Source organism: Pelophylax lessonae (assembly GCF_965119305.1).
Source record: "Pelophylax lessonae genome assembly, chromosome: 7".
Lineage (NCBI taxonomy): Eukaryota > Metazoa > Chordata > Amphibia > Anura > Ranidae > Pelophylax > Pelophylax lessonae.
Window position 1 is genome coordinate 228,716,486 of NC_138774.1, and position 19,772 is coordinate 228,736,257.

Below are 19,772 nucleotides of genomic sequence, written 5' to 3' on the forward strand. Positions count from 1 at the left end.
GAAGGTTGACCTCGACACCAATAGAATGTCACATGATAGTGCAGCCACTTTAAACGCCTCCCCAGGACAAAATGCAGGTAGGGGTGTAGTTTGTCTTATACATGGATTGAGGGAGCCATAGTTGGGACCAATGTACACTGGGCATTTAGCCCTGATGCATGAGGCTCCCGCCTTTAGGCCCCATGCACACTGGTTTATTGTAAAATGCTGTTTCTGCCGACAGGAGAATATCCGTGTTAAAAACTCACTTAAGCTGCGTTTTTTCATACCAGTTTAGCAGTGCTTGGGCATTTACTTAATTAGTCACTATTGTCATTTTATTTTGGCTATTGAAATGAATAACGCTGAAGTGCTAAACTTACCTAGTGCCAAAACTCTGCTGCTCCTGGACGCACTGGCAGTGGGTTTTGTTTCCTGCCACTAAACACTGCTAAAAGCCTATTTGTGCATGGACACACAGGCTAACATGGAGGGAACAGCAATAGGTGCAGTGCTCATATATAGTGAACAGTCGGTGTATAGTCCACAAACAGTGATGAAATAGGAGATCGGTGTCTACCCAATTCCAATACAGATATAAATCTAAGGGCCACCACCAGCAATCACCCAGGTGTTCAAGCTTCTTACCAGATGTAATTGACCCCCTTTATAAGGGTCAGTCTAGCGTATATAATAAACCTCCTGGAGAATCCACGCCAGTCCCCTCACCAATCCTCGTCATAAAGCCCAAAATAACACGGAGCGAAGTTTAGAGGAGGCAGGAAAAAAAAACGCTTGGAGCAGATGAAAAATCGTCCAGTGTGTGTGTGGCCTAAGGTGTGATACAAAGACCACAAAAAAAGAAATGTGGTCATTTCGTGGATGTTTACTCTTCTGGCACACCAGGGCCTCCAAAAAGTGATAGGTAGTCAGGAAATTAGAGGTCTAATTTATGCCCCTTGAAACCTTTGGTGCTCCTTGGATCTTAGGTACCTATATTTAAGCTAGGCCTGCAAAAAAAAAATTCTCACACGTACTATCCCCATTCTTGGGAGGAGTGTTACTTAATCCAGGACTCTGCATTCACTATATTTGGTCTCCCACAGTACACGGAACATGGAAAAGCAATTATTTTAGAAAACATAAACTGCTAAATACCTTTTCTTTTTCCCAAGAAATAAAAAAAAAAAAAACACACCAAACTGAGCATGTCCAGAGTGCCCCCAAGGCTCTGTACTATCAGGAGATGGATTGGGGACAGTGGAAGAAGGGGGGGGATCAGAGAAGACAGGATCAAACAGCCTTTTTTACACAATGCAGAGGAGTAACCCTTTGGGTTCCACTGTTAGTATAACCAGCATGCTTTACTGCATATACAGACTGATTTTACTGTTGTTGGTTTAGTAACATTTTAATAAAAGATTTTTTTTCAAAAATTTTGGGCAAAAAAAATGTGATCTTCAAGACTTATCACTCTTCTCTTTAAATATTCTGGCTGGCATTTCAGGGTCTTACGATAATACATAATTTTTGCCCCAAGAAAGCCTGAAGACCCTAAGGCCCCTTTCACACAGGTGGACCTTTCAGAATCCGCCTGTCAGTTTTTTTGGCGGATTTGAACGGTCACCCCATGCATCTCTATGGGACATCAGATGTCAGCGAGACATGTCCACTGACATCCGATCCGTCAAATGTGGACAGATGGAAACCTTATTTTCCATCCGTCCAGCGGATCGGATGAGAACGGACCGATGTGAAAGAGCCCTAAGGGTCCTTTCACACAAGCGCTCCAATCAGATTCGCCTGTCAGTTTTTTAGGCGGACCTGATCGGATGCTCCATACATCCCTATGGGGCAGTGGATGTCAGCGGAGACATGTCCGCATCCGATCCTTTCCGTGAAATCCGGACGGATGGAAACCCTATTTTCCATCCGTCCAGGGGATCGGATGAGAGTGGACAGGCGATCTGCTCTCATCCGGATTCCCCCATAGAAATGCATGGGGCTCTGACACCTCCCTCTTTGCACACAGAGCGGAGAGGGAGCTGTCACCTTCCTGCTCAGCGGGGATCTGTGTTTACGATCCCTGGCTGAGCAGCACGGATCTGCCTACTTAAGGCTCTTTCACACTATCCGCTCCGTTGGTGGACTCCGTTTATCTCAGCGGGGGATCAATCCGCCGATTCTCCGCTGAGCAGGAGAATGACAGCTGTGCTGTGTGCGGAGACACAGCTGTCAGAACCCCATACATCTCTATGGGGGAATCGGATGGGAACGGACCGTTGGTCCGTTCTTATCCGATCTGCTGGACAGATGGAAAATAGGGTTTCCATTCGTCCAGATTTGATGGATCGGATGTCAGCAGACTTGTCTCCGCTGACATGCGATGCCCCACAGGGATGCATAGGGGGACCGTTCAGATCCGCCAAAAACACGGACAGGCGGATCTGAACGGTCCGCCTGTGTGAAAGGGGCCTAAAATGTATCTAGGTAGCGAGAAATTCTCACAGAGGTGCTATCCCTATCCATGTAAACATCCAACGCAATAGGACTTTAGTTTTGGTGAGATACTAAGGCAGGGGTCTCCAAACTTTCTAAACAAATCACTAATTGGCTGTCCTAAAGACTTGGGGGTGCGGATTGGGGCTAGTGGGAGTAGAAAATGCCCCGTTGGTGGCAGTGGGAGGAATTGTGCTCTATCATTGGTGGCCAGATAAAATCAGGCAAAAGGCTGCAGGTCGTCTCAACTGCCATAAGGGTTAACTACTTCTAAAGGTATGCCGACTGCAGCTGTTCTCATTATAATCACCTGGTGCCCTCAGTGTTCTAATGAACAGACCCTCCTATTCTGGAGTCATTCTGGAGAGGAAATCCTGGGACAAACCTCTTTCTCTTCATCACTGCAAAGGTAGGAACCTGCTACAAAGTCTAAATTATTGCAATGTACATAGATCACCCAAAAGGGATTGTTTTTTTTTCTTGTTTACACTGAAGCTGTGCTAATGATTAAAGCAAAAGCCTTAGTATTGTGTGACCGCATAGCCTCTTAAAAGAAAAAAAAAAAAAAATAGCTCAAAAATCAAAGGAGAATTACACAGTTTGCAAGAAACAAAGATTTATTTTATTTATTTTACATTTGAGCCTGCAAATTACTGCAACCGCGATCAGTGTATCTCAGGTGCAATGCTCTGGCTTTTGCAGGCTCTTCCTCCAGCTCAGTATGGATCTCCAGTTACAGAGCTGGAGAAAACTATCAGCAGGAATGCGGAACCTTTTGAAGAGTAAGGGCCACTTAAGTGATTTGGAAACCGGTCACAGGCCAAAATGAACTATGGGGTTTTTATTGGCCCCCACGCTGCAAATGTGAATGATCCCTTACTGTCTTATAAGGCTGCTTTCACACTGATGTGCTGTGGTTTACCCACACCATGATTGCAGGGAAGGGCACCTGCAGGTTAGCTGTGCTTTGCCATTCTTCTATTACATCTCGTGGGCATGGTGCACTTTCTGAAAGCACACCAAAACTCCTACATGGAGGAGTTTTGGTGCGCTCTTAACCACTTAAGCCCTGGAAGATTTTACCCCCCTTCCTGACCAGGGCCTATTTTGCGATTCGGCACTGCGTTGCTTTAACGGACAATTGCGCGGTCGTGCAGATCTGTACCTAAACGAATTTTTCGTCCTTTTTTTCCCACAAACAGAGCTTTCTTTTGGTGGTATTTGATCACCTGTGCCATTTTTTGATCATGCGCTATAAACAAAAAAAAGAGCGTCAATTTTGCAAAAATAACAATATTTTTCAAATTTTTTTTCCCAAAAAAAAATGTAAAAATCTAAATTTTTTTTAACATTTTAGGCCAATTTGTTTTCTGCTACATATGTTTGGTAAAAAAAAATCACAAAAAGCGTATTTTGATTGGTTTGCGCAAAAGTTATTGCGTTTACTAACTAAGGGAAAGATTTTTGTCATTTTTGTTTTTTTTAACGAGTAATGGCGGCGATCTGCGATTTTTTTGCGGGACTGCAACATTGCGGCGGACAGATCGGACCCTTGACTGACATTTTTGACACTTTTGGGGTTACCAGTGACATTACTACAGTAATCAGTGCTATACATATGCACTGTTACTGTAAAAATGACACTGGGAGGGGAGGGGTTAAGTGTGTCCCTAGGGGCGTGTTTCTTACTGTGATTGGCTGTGGCTTGATGTGTAAGAACAGAGATCAACGGTCCTACACAGTAGAACCGTATGATCTTCATTCTTACACAGGGGAGAATGACAGGCGGCTGTGTTTACATTAGCCACCTGCCTTTCTCCCGCTCTAACGGACAATCGCGAGTGCCCGGCGGACATCGGGTCCGCCGGGCAAACGCGCAAGGGGGTCCGTGAGCGAGCTGGAGCGGGAGCGCGCATCCGGCGGCGCACGCTCGCTCCCTAGAGCCTCACAGGCTAGCGACGTAGACCTACGTCGATTTGCCTGTGAGGGGCTGACTGCCGCATTAAATATACTGACGGCAGTCGACAAGTGGTTAAGCTGGATACACACTATACAACTTTTGTTGTTGGATTTCCTTTAGACTTAAGCCCCGTACACACGTACCGATCGTCGGCCGAATGATCGGCCGTCTTTTGTCCAGGGCTGTCGTGTCTGTTGAAAACTGCAAAAGACTGCACACAAATTTTGTCGGCCAACAACAGCCGACTGCAGAAGTGATGTCATGTGATGGTTAACTTTCCCTGTGTTTTTTCTCTTCTCTGAGCATGCCCAGTCTTGCAAATCTGCTGTCTGTCGGCCGAAATCTGTACTGACTGACGAACAATCGGCCGTTCTGGTGTCGGCCTACAAAAATTTTAATGCCTGCAGGACAGATTCTGTTCGGCCGAAAATGCGCTGTCGGGAAGCATCATACTAACAAGCCTACAATCGGTCGGCGGCCGAATATTTGCGGCCGACAATCGCAACGTGTGTACGGGGCTTTACCTTCAAATATGTAGTGCAGGGGCCTGTCTGATTGCATACAAACTGAAAGTGTTTAGATTTGACCTCATATTCTATGGTTTTGGTAAATCTAAAGGAAAAAAAAAGCTAAAGACAATTGTATAGTGTGTATGGCCCATAAGAAAGCACAACAGATCTGCAGGATATAATCGAGGTCTATGGCTCAGTGCAGCCAACCCACAGGAAAGCTGCAGGTGCATTGCACTGCACCTGCAGACAGTGTGAAAGCAGCCTAATAACCTATACTGCAGGACACTGGCTCAGCTTCTCAAATCGCCGTACCCATACTTCGCTCCTTGGGAGCGAGCAAGGAGGGGCGTGCATGCTGCGATTCACAAGAGGGGAAGCTGATCTGCGGGCCCGACATCCGCGATTTGCGCCCGCCATCTGCGATCACTCCCCCTGGAAGACAGAACGGTGGTCTGCTGTTGTAAACACGGCAGACCGTTGTTCTGTCAGTTATCACAGGGCTCCTGTGTTCCTCTTTTTTTTTTTAGGAACACAGGTCCCTGTGTTGATCAAATAAGCCCACCCCCCTCAGTTAGAAAACACCCCCCCTAGGCTCACATTTAACCCTTTGATCGCCCCTGGGTTAACACCTTCCCGGACAGTCATTATTACAGTAACAGCGCATATTTTTAGCACTGATTACTGTAGTAATGTCACTGGTCCCCCCCAAAAGGGTCAAAAATGTTGGTGTCCAATCTGTCTGCCGCAATGTCGCAGTCCTGCTAAAAATAGCTGATCGCCACCGTTACTAGTAAAATAAATAAATAAAAATGACAATCTTTCCCCTGGTTTGTAGACGCAATAACTTTTGCGCAAACCAATCAAAATACACTTATTGGGAATTTTTTTTACCAAAATTATGTAGCAGAAAACAAATTGGCCTAAAATGTTAAATTTTGATTTTTTTATTATATATATATATATATATATATATATATATATATATATATATATATATATATATATATATATATATATATATATATATATATATATATATATATATATATATATATATATATAATTTTTTTTTTTTTTTTTTTTGGGAATGTCCTATAGCAGAATGTGAAAAATATATATATATATTTTTTTCACAATTGCTCTTTTATTGTTTATTGCGCTAAAAATAGCACAGGTGATCAAATACCACCAAAAGAGAGCTCTATTTGTGGGGAAAAAAAGGACATCAATTTAGTTTGGGTACAGCGGCACAAGACTGCGCAATTGTCCGTTAAATTAGCGCAGTGTCGAATCGCACAATACAGTGGTGATCGAAAGTTTGGGCATCCCAGGTAAAAATTTGTATTTATGTGCATAAAGAAGCCAAGGAAAGATGTAAAAATCTCCAAAAGGCATCAAATTACAGATTAGACATTCTTATAATATGTCAACAAAAGTTAGATTTTATTTCCATCATTAAGACCCCGTTCACATTAGGTCGCTCCGACTTCGGGGGGCGACCTGTGAAGTCGCGTGCACCGCGACTTCAGCGCGACTTGCACGGACTTCATATAATTGAAGTCAATGCAGGTCGCCATGAAGTAGTACAGGACCCTTTTTCTAAGTCGGAGCGACTTGTGTCACTCCAATTAGAACAGGTCCTGAACTACTCAATGGACCCGACGGTGCGCGATTTGCCAGGCTGACCAAGTCGCCTGGCAAGTCGTAATAGTGTGAACCGGCTCTTACACTTTCCAAATAACAGAAAACAAAAAAATGGCGTCTGCAAATGTTTGGGCACCCTACAGAGTTAATATCTTGTACTGCCCCCTTTGGTACGTATCACAGCTTGTAAATGCTTTTTGTAGCCAGCCAAGAGTCTTTCAATTTTTGTATCTTTGCCCATTCTTCCTTACAAAAGTCTTCCAGTTCTTTGAGATTTCTGGGCTGTCTGTCACGCACTGCTCTTTTAACCACTTGCCGACCGCCGCACGACTATCTACGTGGGCGGTCAGCCCCTCACAGGCAAAGTGACGTAGGTCTACGTCGCTCGCCTGTGAGGGTTTAGGGAGCGAGCGCGCGCCGCCGGAGGCGCGCTCCCGCTCCCGCGTGGTCACGGACCCCCCCGCGCGTGTTACCGGCGGACCCGATCGCCGCCGGCCACTCTGCGATCGGCGGGGGAGAGGGAGAAAGTCAGGCAGCTTGTGTAAACAAGCTGCCTGTCATTCTCCTCTCTGTATGAGAGATGATCACATGGATCTACTATGTAGATCCATTGATCACTCTGCATACAGTTGAAGTCCCAGCCAATCACAGTTAGAATCACGCCCCTAGGGACACACACAGCCCCTCCCTCTCAAATAAAGTTAACCCCTTCACTACCAGTGTATTTTTACAGTAACAGTGCATATATATAGCACTGATTACTGTAGAAATGTCACTGGTAACCCCAAAAGTGTCAAAAATGTCAGTCAAGGGTCCGATCTGTCCGCCGCATTGTCGCAGTACCGCAAAAAAAATCGCAGATCGCCGCCATTACGCGTTAAAAAAAAAAACAACAAAAATGACAAAAATCTTTCCCTTTGTTAGTAAACGCAATAACTTTTGCGCAAACCAATCAAAATACGCTTTTTGCGATTTTTTTTACCAAACATAGGTAGCATAAAACAAATTGGCCGAAAATATTAAAAAATTTTGATTTTTACATTTATTTTTGGGGGAATTTCATATAAAAAAAAGGGAAAAATATTGCTATTTTTGCAAAATTTACGCTCTTTTTTTGTTTATAGCGCGTGATCAAAAAATCGCACAGGTGATCAAATACCGCCAAAAGAAAGCTCTGTTTGTGGGAAAAAAAGGACGCCAAATTCGTTTAGGTACAGCGTCGCACGACCGCGCAATTGTCCGTTAAAGTCACGCAGTGCCGAATCGCAAAATACCCCCTGGTCAGGAAGGGGGTAAAATCTTCCGGGGCTTAAGTGGTTAAGGTTTATCCATAGATTTTCAATTATGTTGAGGTCAGGAGATTGTGAAGGCCATGGCAAAACCTTCAGTTTACGCCTCTTGATGTAATCCCCCGTGGATTTCGAGGTGTGTTTAGGATCATTATCCATTTGTAGAAGCCATCCTCTCTTTAACTTCAGCTTTTTCACCGATGGCATCAAGTTACCATCCAAAATTTGCTGAAATTTTATTGAATCTATGTGAGATGTTCCCTGTGCCACTGGCTGCAATACAACCCCAAAGCATGATTGATCCTCCCCCCATGCTTAACAGTTGGACAGAGGTTCTTTTCATTAAATTCTGTGCCCCTTCTTCTTCAAATGTACCTTTGCTCATTCCGGCCAAAAAGTTCAATTTTAACCTCATCGGTCCACAGAACTTGTTTCCAAAATGCATCAGGCTTGTCTATATGTTCATTTGCAAACTTCAAACGCTGATTTTTGTGGTAAGGACTTAGAACTCTTTTTCTTCTGATGACTCTTCCATGAAGACCATATTTGTACAAGTATCTCTTTATAGTGGAATAGTGTACCACAACTCCAGTGTCTGCCCGATCTTTCTGGAGGGATCGTGCAGTCAAACGTGGGTTTTGAATTGTTTTTCTCCCATTCCTGCGAGCTGTTCTGTCTGATGTTTTTCTTGGTCTTCCAGATCTTGCTTTAACTTCCACTGTTCCTGATGACTGCCATTTCTTAATTACATTCCGAACAGAGGATATTGACACCTGAAAACGCTTTGCTATCTTCTTATAGCCTTCTCCAGCTTTGTGAGCGTCAACTATTTTCAGTTTCAGTTTTCTAGACAACTGCTTAGAAGATCCCATGGTGCTGATTGTTGGGGCAAGGTCAGATGAGTCTGGGCATTTAAAACCTTTTGAGATTGACATCACCTGGTCTTCCTAGACGATGATTGAGAACAATCCATGACACTGGCAGGTCTCAGCCTTGCAAAGGGGTCAGTGCATGCTATAAATTCTGCAGGGTGCCCAAACTTTTGCAGACGCCATTTTTTTGTTTTCTGTTATTTTGAAAGTGTAAATGATGGAAATAAAATCTAACTTTTGTTGACATATAAGAATGTCTAATCTGTAATTTGATGCCTTTTGGAGATTTTTCCATCTTTCCTTGGCTTCTTTATGCACATTAATACAATTTTTTACCTGGGGTGCCCAAACTTTCGATCACCACTGTAAGGGGGCAAATCCTTCCGGGGCTGAAGTTGTTAATGACTTGTGCCTATAGGTAACCCTGTAATAAGACTTACCTATAGGTACTGTAAATATCTCCTAAACTTGCACCGTTAGGAGATATTTACATTGCATGCAGCTGATGACGTCATCGGCTCATGCGCTCTGAAGGAACGGCTACCCCTGCTGTTCCTTCAGAGTACTGTGCTGTGAATGGCGGCTCCCGTGCGCCTGCGTGGGAGTGATGTCATTGTGCCGCCGGCCAATCAGATGGCCGGAGAACGCGAACCAGGAAGGACAGCCAAACATGTCTGCTGTGTTATCGGTGAGCGGACGGCACTGTGGGGGTCTTCGTTCTAAGGTAAGTATTTCATAATGAGCTAGTATGCGATGCACCCTAGCTCATTATGCCTTTTTGTCTTTTCAGGTTTTTGTTTGTTTTTTTTTATTTTGTTTTTTTCTCTGAGGTTTATAACCTCTTTTAAGTGGTTTAAAGGAATCGTCTGATTACAGGATCTCTTTAACCACTTAAGCCCCGGAAGATTTTACCCCCATTCTGACCAGGGGGTTTTTTGCGTTTTTTTTTTTTTTTTTTTTAATTTACTGCTTGACTTTAACGGACAATTGCGCGGTCGTGCAACGCTGTACCTAAATGAATTTCACTTCCTTTTTTTACCCACAGAGCTTTCTTTTGGTGGTATTTGATCACCTGTGCGATTTTTTTTTTTTTTTGATCATGCGCTATAAACAAAAAAAGAGCGTAAATTTTGCAAAAATAACAATATTTTTCACATTTTTTTATATGAAATTCCCCAAAAAAAATGTAAAAATCAAAATTTTTTAACATTTTCGGCCAATTTGTTTTATGCTACATATGTTTGGTAAAAAAAAATCGCAAAAAGCGTATTTTGATTGGTTTGCGCAAAAGTTATCGCGTTTACTAACAAAGGGAAAGATTTTGTCATTTTTAACGAGTAATGGCGGCGATCTGCAATTTTTTTTTTTTTTGGCGGGACTGCGACATTGCGGCGGACAGATCGGACCCTTGACTGACATTTTTGACCCTTTTGGGTTACCAGTGACATTACTGCAGTAATCAGTGCTAAAAATAAGCACTGTTACTGTAAACATGACACTGGCAGGGAAGGGGTTAACTGTATTGGAGAGGGAGGGGTTAAGTGTTTCCTAGGGGCGTGTTTCTAACTGTAGTGGGACAGGTCTCCTATTGTAAAAACAGATCAACGGTTCTACATAGTAGAACCGTCTGATCTCCATTTTTACACAGGGGAGAATGACAGGCGGCTTGTTTACATAAGCCGCCCGCCTTTCTCCCGCTCTACCGACGATCGTAGTGTGACCGGCGGACATCGGGTCTGCAGGTCACACGCGCGTACTCCTCCGTGAGCGAGCCGCGGCGGGCGCGCGCTCGCACGCTATTGGCTCACAAACCGGTCACGGGCTGGCCGGGGCTGACCGCCGCAGTACATCTACTTGCGGCGGTCGGCAAGTAGTTAAGGAGAAAATTAAACCGTGGTCTCTGCCTTCATTATGGAGGAATGACTTTATAGAGTATGGCACATGTATATACTGGAGTTCGTTGTAACAATAGTTTCCATGCTTGCCCTAAATGTACATTTTTGGTATGACTGAAAAAGATTGGGACATCAAGAAAACAGGACTCTTGGCACCCAACAGATGTATATAGAGCCTAGGTATGGTGACATCTCAGAAATGACTGGAGATGGTAGGTTGGAACTATAGCGCACTTTGTAGAAACAGCAAATGTTGGACACCTGAATATTACACCCATATGAGCTTTTTAGTCATGTCATATGCCAAAAGCATGGGCATCATTATGACGTTGCCCCTCCCATCCCCTGGGTGGCTATAACATACCCCACTCTTATTGAAATCTTGGACCTGGCTTGCAATTGGCGTTCCATATCATCCAAAGGTTTTCAGTAGGGTTGGGATCATGGCAGAACCCTCAAGGTCCTCCACACCACTCATCAAACCATGCTTGAACAGAGGTGGTCCTTCCGCATTATTTTGCTACAAAATTGGAAGTGCACAATTGTCTAAAATGTATGCTGTAGCGGTAATGCTACCCTTTACTGTAAACTCTAGATATCCATATTTTGGAGGGGTGTTCACATGCCTTTGGCCATATAGCACACGTCTGTCTGGAGAATGCGGGTCTTCAAGACTCGGCAAGTTCATTCATGGGGTCTGTGTGCTTCCCATAGTGAACAGTCGTGTTTTTTTCATTAATATTTCTAGTTCAGCTTAAAGTCATAGGGCACCTTCTAAGTAGATGTGGTATAGACGGAAGTTTGGGGAACTGGAGGGTATACAGTGCCTTGAAAAAATATTCATACCCCTTAAAATTTTCCACATTTTGTCATGTTACAACCAAAAATGTAAATGTATTTTGAGATTTTATGAATACAAATGCACACCACACTTTTCAGATATTTATTTCTAAAACAATTTTGAAAACCATTTTATAATTTTCCTTCCACTTCACAATTACGTGCCACTTTGTGTCGGTCTATTACATAAAATCCCAATGAAATACATTTATGTTTTTGGTTGTAACATGACAAAATGTGGAAAATGTAAAGGGGTATGAATACTGTGACAGGAAGTCAGGTAAATCTGTGGATGTTGTCACAGACAGGAGATACACTTCTGCTTGGTTTAGACAATTCACCAATTACTATAAGGTGTCGGCTGCAAAGGCAGCAGGAAGGTCTAAAGAAGTTGAAAACCATTCAGCTGTTCGGAATGAGGAAGTTAAGGCCTCTATAATTTGTCCAAAGGAAGTCTAAGGATTGCTGCCTCCTGACGCTGTGTGAGCTTGGGGAGAGGAGGACAGTCAGATGTGTGCCTCCTGAAGCTGTGTGAGCATGGGAGAAGGAATACCCCCTGAAGCTGTGTGAGCATTGGGAAGACCTCCTGGAGCGATGTGCGCTGAGGAGGGTAAAAAGTGTGAAGACTTCTCAAGGTGAGAAAATTAACTATTTCTATGTGAAGAGAGTGAAGAGAAAAACCAATGGATGTTTTCTATGTGAAAGGAAAGTCCAATGAACATGTGCTGTGAGAAGAGAAAAGGGACATTCTCTATGTGAAGAGATAATAAATGGACTATTGATAGTCTGCTGTATGATCAGCCAAGTCTGCCCAACAGTAGGTTGGGGACAAACTTCCTTAGATAGGTTCCTGTGTGTGAGAAGGTAGCCGCCCACAGTGGCAAGGATTTATTTTGTGTTTTATTTTATTTTGGATGTTTTTGACGCTTACAGTCTGGTAAAGAAAATTGCATGAATAAACCAAACTGTTGTTTGCAACCACTTCTCGGCTATCTCCCTGTGTAACGAATCCCCCCAAGGGGTCATCCACGCCCGCCACCGAGCTAGTCCCCTCACATATGGTGGAGAATGCGGGCAAGAAATATAAACGGGATGTCAAATCAAATATTAGGCCTTTACTGCGACTTGCTCAGGAGGGCAAAAAGCTATGTGAAGCAGAGGTTCTCAAAGTTTTGTGGAAATCATTTATTGATTGCAGAGAGAGGCGGCTCAAGATTGTTGAAGACATTAAGATTAGCACAATTGAGTTGCCTATGGATCATGGTCCTCCATGGCGGATAGGACAGACGGTTATGCAGGACAAACTTGAGAAGGAGCGAAATTATGCTAAAAATACAGTAGATGAATGTGTATATGAGATGAGGGACAAACTATGTGACATTTATGAAAAATCTGTCAATGAAGATGACAGAAAAAGTTTCACCCTGAAGCTTGAAGATACTAAGAGGCTTATCAGTGAGAGTCAAGAGCAGTGCCTGACACATGCGTGCCTGGAAAACTGTGTCCCAATCCTAGGGTTGAAACAAGAGGGGGGGGGGGTATGTGACAGGAAGTCAGGTAAATCTGTGGATGTTGTCAGACAGGAGATACACTTCTGCTTGGTTTAGACAATTCACCAATTACTATAGGGTGTCGGCTGCAAAGGCAGCAGGAAGGTGTAAAGAAGTTGAACACCATTCAGCTGTTCGGAATGAGGAAGTTAAGGCCTCTATAATTTGTCCAAAGGAAGTCTAAGGATTGCTGCCTCCTGACGCTGTGTGAGCTGGGGAGAGGAGGGCAGTCAGATGTGTGCCTCCCGACGCTGTGTGAGCATGGAAGAAGGAATGCCCCCTGAAGCTGTGTGAGCATGGGGAAGACCTCCTGGAGCGATGTGCGCTGAGGAGGGTAAAAAGTGTGAAGACTTCTCAAGGTGAGAAAATTAACTATTTCTATGTGAAGTGTGTGAAGAGAAAAACCAATGGATGTTTTCTATGTGAAAGGAAAGTCCAATGAACATGTGCTGTGAGAAGAGAAAAGGGACATTCTCTATGTGAAGAGATAATAAATGGACTATTGATAGTCTGCTGTATGGGCAGCCAAGTCAGACTTCCTTAGATAGGTTCCTGTGTGTGAGAAGGTAGCCGCCCACAGTGGCAAGGATTTATTTTGTGTTTTATTTTATTTTGGATGTTTTTGACGCTTGCAGTCTGGTGAAGAAAATTGCAATAATAAACCAAACTGTTGTTTGCAACCACTTCTCGGCTATCTCCCTGTGTAACAAATCCCCCCAAGGGGTCATCCACGCCCGCCACCGAGCTAGTCCCCTCACAATACTTTTTCAAGACCCTTTATGGCAACTTCTTATTTCTTGTTGCCAACCTGGGTTGGACCTTTTGGATACACTGTTATGCCCATTGTTGTTTTACCACCATTCTTCTTCTTCTCTAATTTTCAGAAGTACCTTTTTTATATTCAAACTTCTTTAGGCATACTATCCTGTATTATAGTATAGTAGTATATGGTCTTTATCTGCAAATGTATACACTTGTACCAAGAAAAAATAACAAAGTTGTACTCTTCAACTTTGTATGGTGGTGTTGCATATGTGTGGTCACTTGGATAGACTACATAAACTTACCTGAAGTATGTGTGTGATAGCGCTGAACCAACCGAAGTGAAAGCTGGTTCTGATAGATCTATCATAAAGTGATTTTTCCTTCAAAGAATCCTATCAGTGGCTAAAATGTAGTAGAAGTGGACCCTTTTCTGGTCCTAGGCTGCTACATTTCTGTTAGTGACAAAGGGATCACTTACCAGATGGTAAATCCTTGGATGTGTACTGAGGAGCACCTGGTAGCAAAGTCCATTTCAGGGCTTTTTGGAACATGTAATAGTTAAAAGCATCAAATACAGCCAACGTTTTTCGGGGTAAATGCTTCTCTCTTCTTAATGGCATGAGTAGTTGATGTTAATAGAATCACGACCGAATACACTAAGGCAGTGGTCCTCAACCCTGGCCTACAGGGCCCACTAACAGGCCAGGTTTGCAAGATAACTGAAATACATCCCAGGTGATATCATTTGCTGCTCAGTGATTGCAGTATTCTAGTCTGCATCTCCCCAAGGTAATACTTAAAATCTGGCCTGTTAGTGGGACCGGAGTCGAGGACCACTGCACTAAGGGACCTGTGTTAGGGTTTGATGAAGACAACACCTCCTGTCAGCAATGAAGGCAGCCTTGTGTATTCTGTCATGAATAACATAGACTTCTCAAGCTCTAAAGAAAGACACTTTGGGTGTATTTTATTCTTTTTATGATTAAATGCTCTATGCCCTTCAAGTGAGAATAAAGTGATTGTAAATGTTTAGCCATGTCATACTTACCTGCTTTGTGCAATGGTTTTTTGTACAGAACAGCTCTGATCCTCCCCAGGTCCTCTGCTGGTGCTTCTGGCCCCTCCCCCCTTGCCAAGTGCCACACACAGTGTGGCTCAGTCCCGTCTCCCACTCCTTCCTTACTGGCTGTGATTAACAGCAGTGGGAGCCATTTGCTGTTTTTCAGCCAATGAGGAGGGAGAGCTGCTGCTCCTGTGCTGCTGCTGCTCGCTGGATCAGTATCCGGCTTAGGTAAGTATTGGGGGCGGAGGGGGGGGAGCTGCACACTCAAGGTTTTTTTTTTTTTTTTTTTTTATTTACCTTTTATGCATAGAATACATGAAGGTAGAAAACCTTCAGCCTTTAGAACCACTTTAAGGCCTGATGCAAACTAACATCTTCTCTCAGCAATGAAGACCGCTTAGTGCATTCTATCTTGATTCCATTAACATCGACTGCTCAAGTCCTAAAGAAAGAGGAGACCTTTTGCCCCCGAAACACGTTGGCTGTATTTTATGCTTTTAATGGTTACATGTTCTAAAATGTCCTTCAGATGAGACAGTGCCATCTTAAGAGCATTGTGCCATCTTAAGAGCATTAAAGGGCCCCAGGCAATGCAGTGCACTGGGGCCCTGCCTACACAATCACCCACGAGAATAAAAATGCAAATTATCGATAAGGCGATATTTATTGGTACAGCAGTGCCATGCTAATGACTGCTTCCAAGTTCGGCGGCTGGGTCAGGTGAACACACAGACGGATGGGAGTCAGACTGGACTGTCCTGTGTGTGCTTGTTCCTGTGGAGGTGGACAGGCATTCCTACAGTTGTGGGCTCTTCCTCCATGGCCCAAGTGGCCTGACAGCAGCGCAGGGCCGACAGGCGCATGCCACCTGCTAAGTTTGGCGGCGGGTGCACACGGAAATCGGGACTAATGCTTGGCTATGGCTGGGTCGCTGGGCAAATGGGGCCCCCGGACAACTGCCCGTCATGCCCATTTGGTAAGATGGCCCTGAGATGAGATGCACTTTTGTACAAGGTGCTCCTCTAGTACATATCTAAGAATACATTAACTTGGAGCCTAAAAACAAGCTTCTTAAGGCAAATTCATAATGTTTCTCCTGAGTAAATGTCTTTAAGCAGCAAGTATCCAAAAACAGCACACCAAAATGTTTGCACCACTCTTTATTGTCAGTTTTTTTTTTCAAGTGTGGACTTCTCATACACACCCAAAGCCTGGAGACGGATGAACAATGGCTATAGTTTGCGGCTTTTAGAGTCAGTTGTACTTAGCAAGGTTAATAGGGATCAACTCATCAGCTGTAAGTTGGGTTAAAAAAAGAAACAATAACCTAATAAAGTGAACCTGTCTTTTGCACCATACTGGCTAAATTCACTTTACGGGAGGATTTTTAATTAGCGTGTACTTTACTTTTGATGCTCTCCCACTCCATCACTCCACAAACTTGGAAATTCTAGGTAAGGGAGAGTGAGACAATCGCTTTGCCATCCCATAATGCAGTGCCCGGTACAAATGCTTGTCATGTGAAGGAGGGCAAAACCATTGCTTAGGCAGTCAAATCTTGGGTGGCATGTGAGTGCAGGGAAGATAAGTACACAGCATATTAAAGTGTATCTAAACCCAAGTACATATTGCAGCTTACCCATCCTTAGATGTGATGGCTGCTTTTGTTTTCTTAGGCTTTTTCCCTTTTGTATTTTTGTCCAGTGATCCTGCGAATAACACACTTCCTGTCCTAGGGTGACTACTTTTCACTCACTTTACTCTATGCAGGACAATGTTGTCATCCTAGGACAGGAAATGTATTAGGACTTCAGAATACCCCCCACCCTAATTAAAAATAAACTTCAAATTGTATGCTTAACAGACCAAAAGTTAACACTTAAAGTTCCCGCTGGGCCTGCTCCTTTGTCCACTATGGGCCAAAGTACTGATTCACTTTAGGCTGCATTCACATGTCAGCTTATAATCGCGGGCAGAACCGCCGCGGTTCCGCCCGCGATTCGGAGATTTATTGCAAATCGCGGGACGCCTAGCGTTGCCCGTTGATTTGCAATAGCCCCCCAAACGCCGAGCGATGTTGCCGCGATTTACGCCTGCCGAATCGCGGCAACATCGCGCAAACAAAATCGCGGGACGCAATACGCTCCAAAGAAGCTCTTGTACTTTTTTGGAGCGTATTGCGTCCCGCGATTTTGTTTGCGCGATGTTGCCGCGATTCAGCGGGCGTAAATCGCGGCAACATCGCTCGGCGTTTGGGGGGCTATTGCAAATCAACGGGCAACGCTAGGCGTCCCGCGATTTGCAATAAATCTCCGAATCGCGGGCGGAACCGCGGCGGTTCTGCCCGCGATTATAAGCTGACATGTGAATGCAGCCTTTAGGACATTCTCTTTTCACTATATTAATCTTAGTGGCTACAGGAAGAATAGAATTGTTAGTTGTAAATGACAGATGATACAGCACAAAGCTAAATTAAGTTGTATAAGCATTAAGTGCAGTTCGTATATATGGGGTGTACTGATAAAAAAATAAAATTTGCAGAGCTATTGCATGTGCGTTCGTTCTGGATGAATGGAGGTAAAATTGAATGTTAGGCTTTTTTAATCATAAAGTCAAATGGTATTCAATCAAAAAAGAGAGTTGTTTGGGAAAATGATGTATTATGACAACTAGATGGTGTTGACAATCATAATAATCAAGTTACTTCCTTCGCTCATCCAAGTGGCATTAAAGTAGAAGTCCACCTTAAAGCGGAGTTCCACTGGTTTTTGTGTTTAATAAAAGTCAGCAGCTACAAAAAGTGTAGCTGCTGACTTTTAATAAACACACACTCACCTGTCCCCCGGTCCAGCGATGCGGTTTTCTCTCTGTCTCCTCCCCGTGGCTCCGGCATCTCTAGTGTGGGCAACTGGCTGTGACAGCTTACAGCTCCACAGCCAGGTGCGCACTGCGCATGCATGTCCTGAGTGGACGGGCAATCTTCTGGGACCTGTGACGTGTCGCTTCTCGGCCTTTTGGCTAAGATCAAGTGTAGGGAGGGAGGGGGAGATGAGTACTTCCGCCCGAGACGCCTAGGCGGCCTGAGCAGAAGTGGGAGCGGGTACCTGTCAAAACTAGGTACCCACTCCCCCCCCCCCCCCCAAAAAAAAAAAACAATGTCATGGGTCGGGGCCTTAAAGCGGAAGTTCCACTTTTGAGTGGAACTCTGCTTTAACACTAAAATCCCTGCAGCTACAGACATCCACGATCTAACACTAACCTAACCTATCTAGCCCTGTAAAGAAGAAATCACTATACATACCTTTTTTGATGCCGATCTGACCTGATCCTATGCTGAGCTGTCAGCCGCGGCTTCACTGTGGAGACGTGTGCAGAGGACACATCCGACAACAGAAGCCTCATAGTAAGTCTATGGGTGACGTCACTCCCCATTCATTTCACAGCTGTTGTCAGCCGTGTCCTCTGCAGAGGTTCTGCCGCTGGAGACTGGATCGGCTTCAAAAAATGTATGCATACCGATTTCTTCTGTTCTAGGTTAGTGTTAGATCGTGGATGTCTAAAGATGCAGGGATTTTAGTTTTAGGGTGGACTTGCACTCTAATTATGTATTTTCCTTAATCCCTCTATGCTGCATGAATGAATAAACATTTATCCTGGAGAAAATAAAAACGAATAACATTAAATTTTGCCCCCATTTGCACAAAACTAATATACTTTCAGTTTCATGGGAGAAATGGCTCTGAAAATTTTATATAAATACACCCCTACGTACTGTAAATCGCAGAAAAGAAAAAAAGGGTGGGGCTTCAGAAGCTATGCAGTAATTGGTGCTCAGGAGGTTCCTGGTCATTATTCAAGACAGCGTGATAATAAGCAGCTTGCCTGTGTTGCCAAAAGCAGCCAATCAGATTCTAGCTGTCCCTTTTTAATTGCAAATTACAAAGTGCCAGGTAGGATCTAGCTGACCACAGGCTTTTCTTTTGAATACTTTTTATACACAAAGCCTGCTGTGTGGTATCAGAATGATTATTGGAGGTATCAGAAAGGTTATTGGTGGAGTTGCTTCATGAAGACTGCTGGTCTGGGTGTGGTGGGCTTCAGAACGTGGTGGTTAGGCGTACATTGTGATGTATTTCGGCTCCATATTCCCAAAGTAGGTACGCTCCCACTCGCTCATTAAATCAAAGTGCAGGGGTCGGTGGCAGAAGTTGCACTCGGCAGCAGATGGTGATTTCAAGGGCATCCCGACTTCCTTCCATGTGTGTACCAGGCTCTCTGTGAAATGGAAATCCAAGAATTAAAATCCTCCAGTCAGGATCAAGCCACCAGAACACATACAAAGGGGTCTATTTGGTAAACATTTCCACAGCCACAATGGAAAAAAATACTTTTTCCAATGTGATTTCCTAAGGCTGGTCATACATTATATAGTTTTCTTGTAGATTTACCAAAACCATAGCATATGGAGTTAAATCTAAACACTTTAAATTTGTATGCAATCAGGCAGGCTCTTGCACTACTTAGTTGAAGTTAAATCCAAAGGAAATTGAATAAGAAAATTGTATAATGTACGGCCAGCTAAAGGCCCCTTTCACACTGTCCACTCCGTTGGCGGACTCCCTTTTCTCAGCGAGGGATCGATCCTCCAATTTCCCGCCCCCGCTGAGCAGGCAGATGGCAGCTCCGCCTCCGCTCTGTGTGAGGAGACGGAGCTGTCTGGTCCCCGCTGTCCTCTATGGGGGAATCGGATAAGAACAGCCTGTCCGTTCTCATCTGATCCGCAAAACAGATGGAAAATAGGGTTTCCATCCATCCGGATTTGACTGCCAGGATCGGATGTCAGCGGACATGTCTCCGCTGACATCCGCTGCCCCATAGAGATGCATGGGGCGGATCTGAACGGT

General features: G+C 44.1%; 2 protein-coding genes across 2 annotated transcripts in view; one reads left to right on the plus strand and one right to left on the minus strand.

Moving 5' to 3' along the window:
* APEX2 (apurinic/apyrimidinic endodeoxyribonuclease 2) overlaps window positions 1–19,772 on the plus strand; it is a 226,327-nt gene that overhangs the window by 29,956 nt on the left and 176,599 nt on the right. The gene's annotated exons all lie outside the window — the stretch shown is intronic.
* The window catches only part of ALAS2 (5'-aminolevulinate synthase 2), a 57,376-nt gene continuing 56,412 nt past the window's right edge, over window positions 18,809–19,772 (minus strand). Inside the window, exon 11 of the mRNA XM_082264518.1 lies at window positions 18,809–19,143. Coding sequence (XP_082120644.1) covers window positions 18,980–19,143 — 164 coding nt within the window. The 3' untranslated portion in view covers window positions 18,809–18,979. The remainder of the gene's footprint in view (window positions 19,144–19,772) is intronic.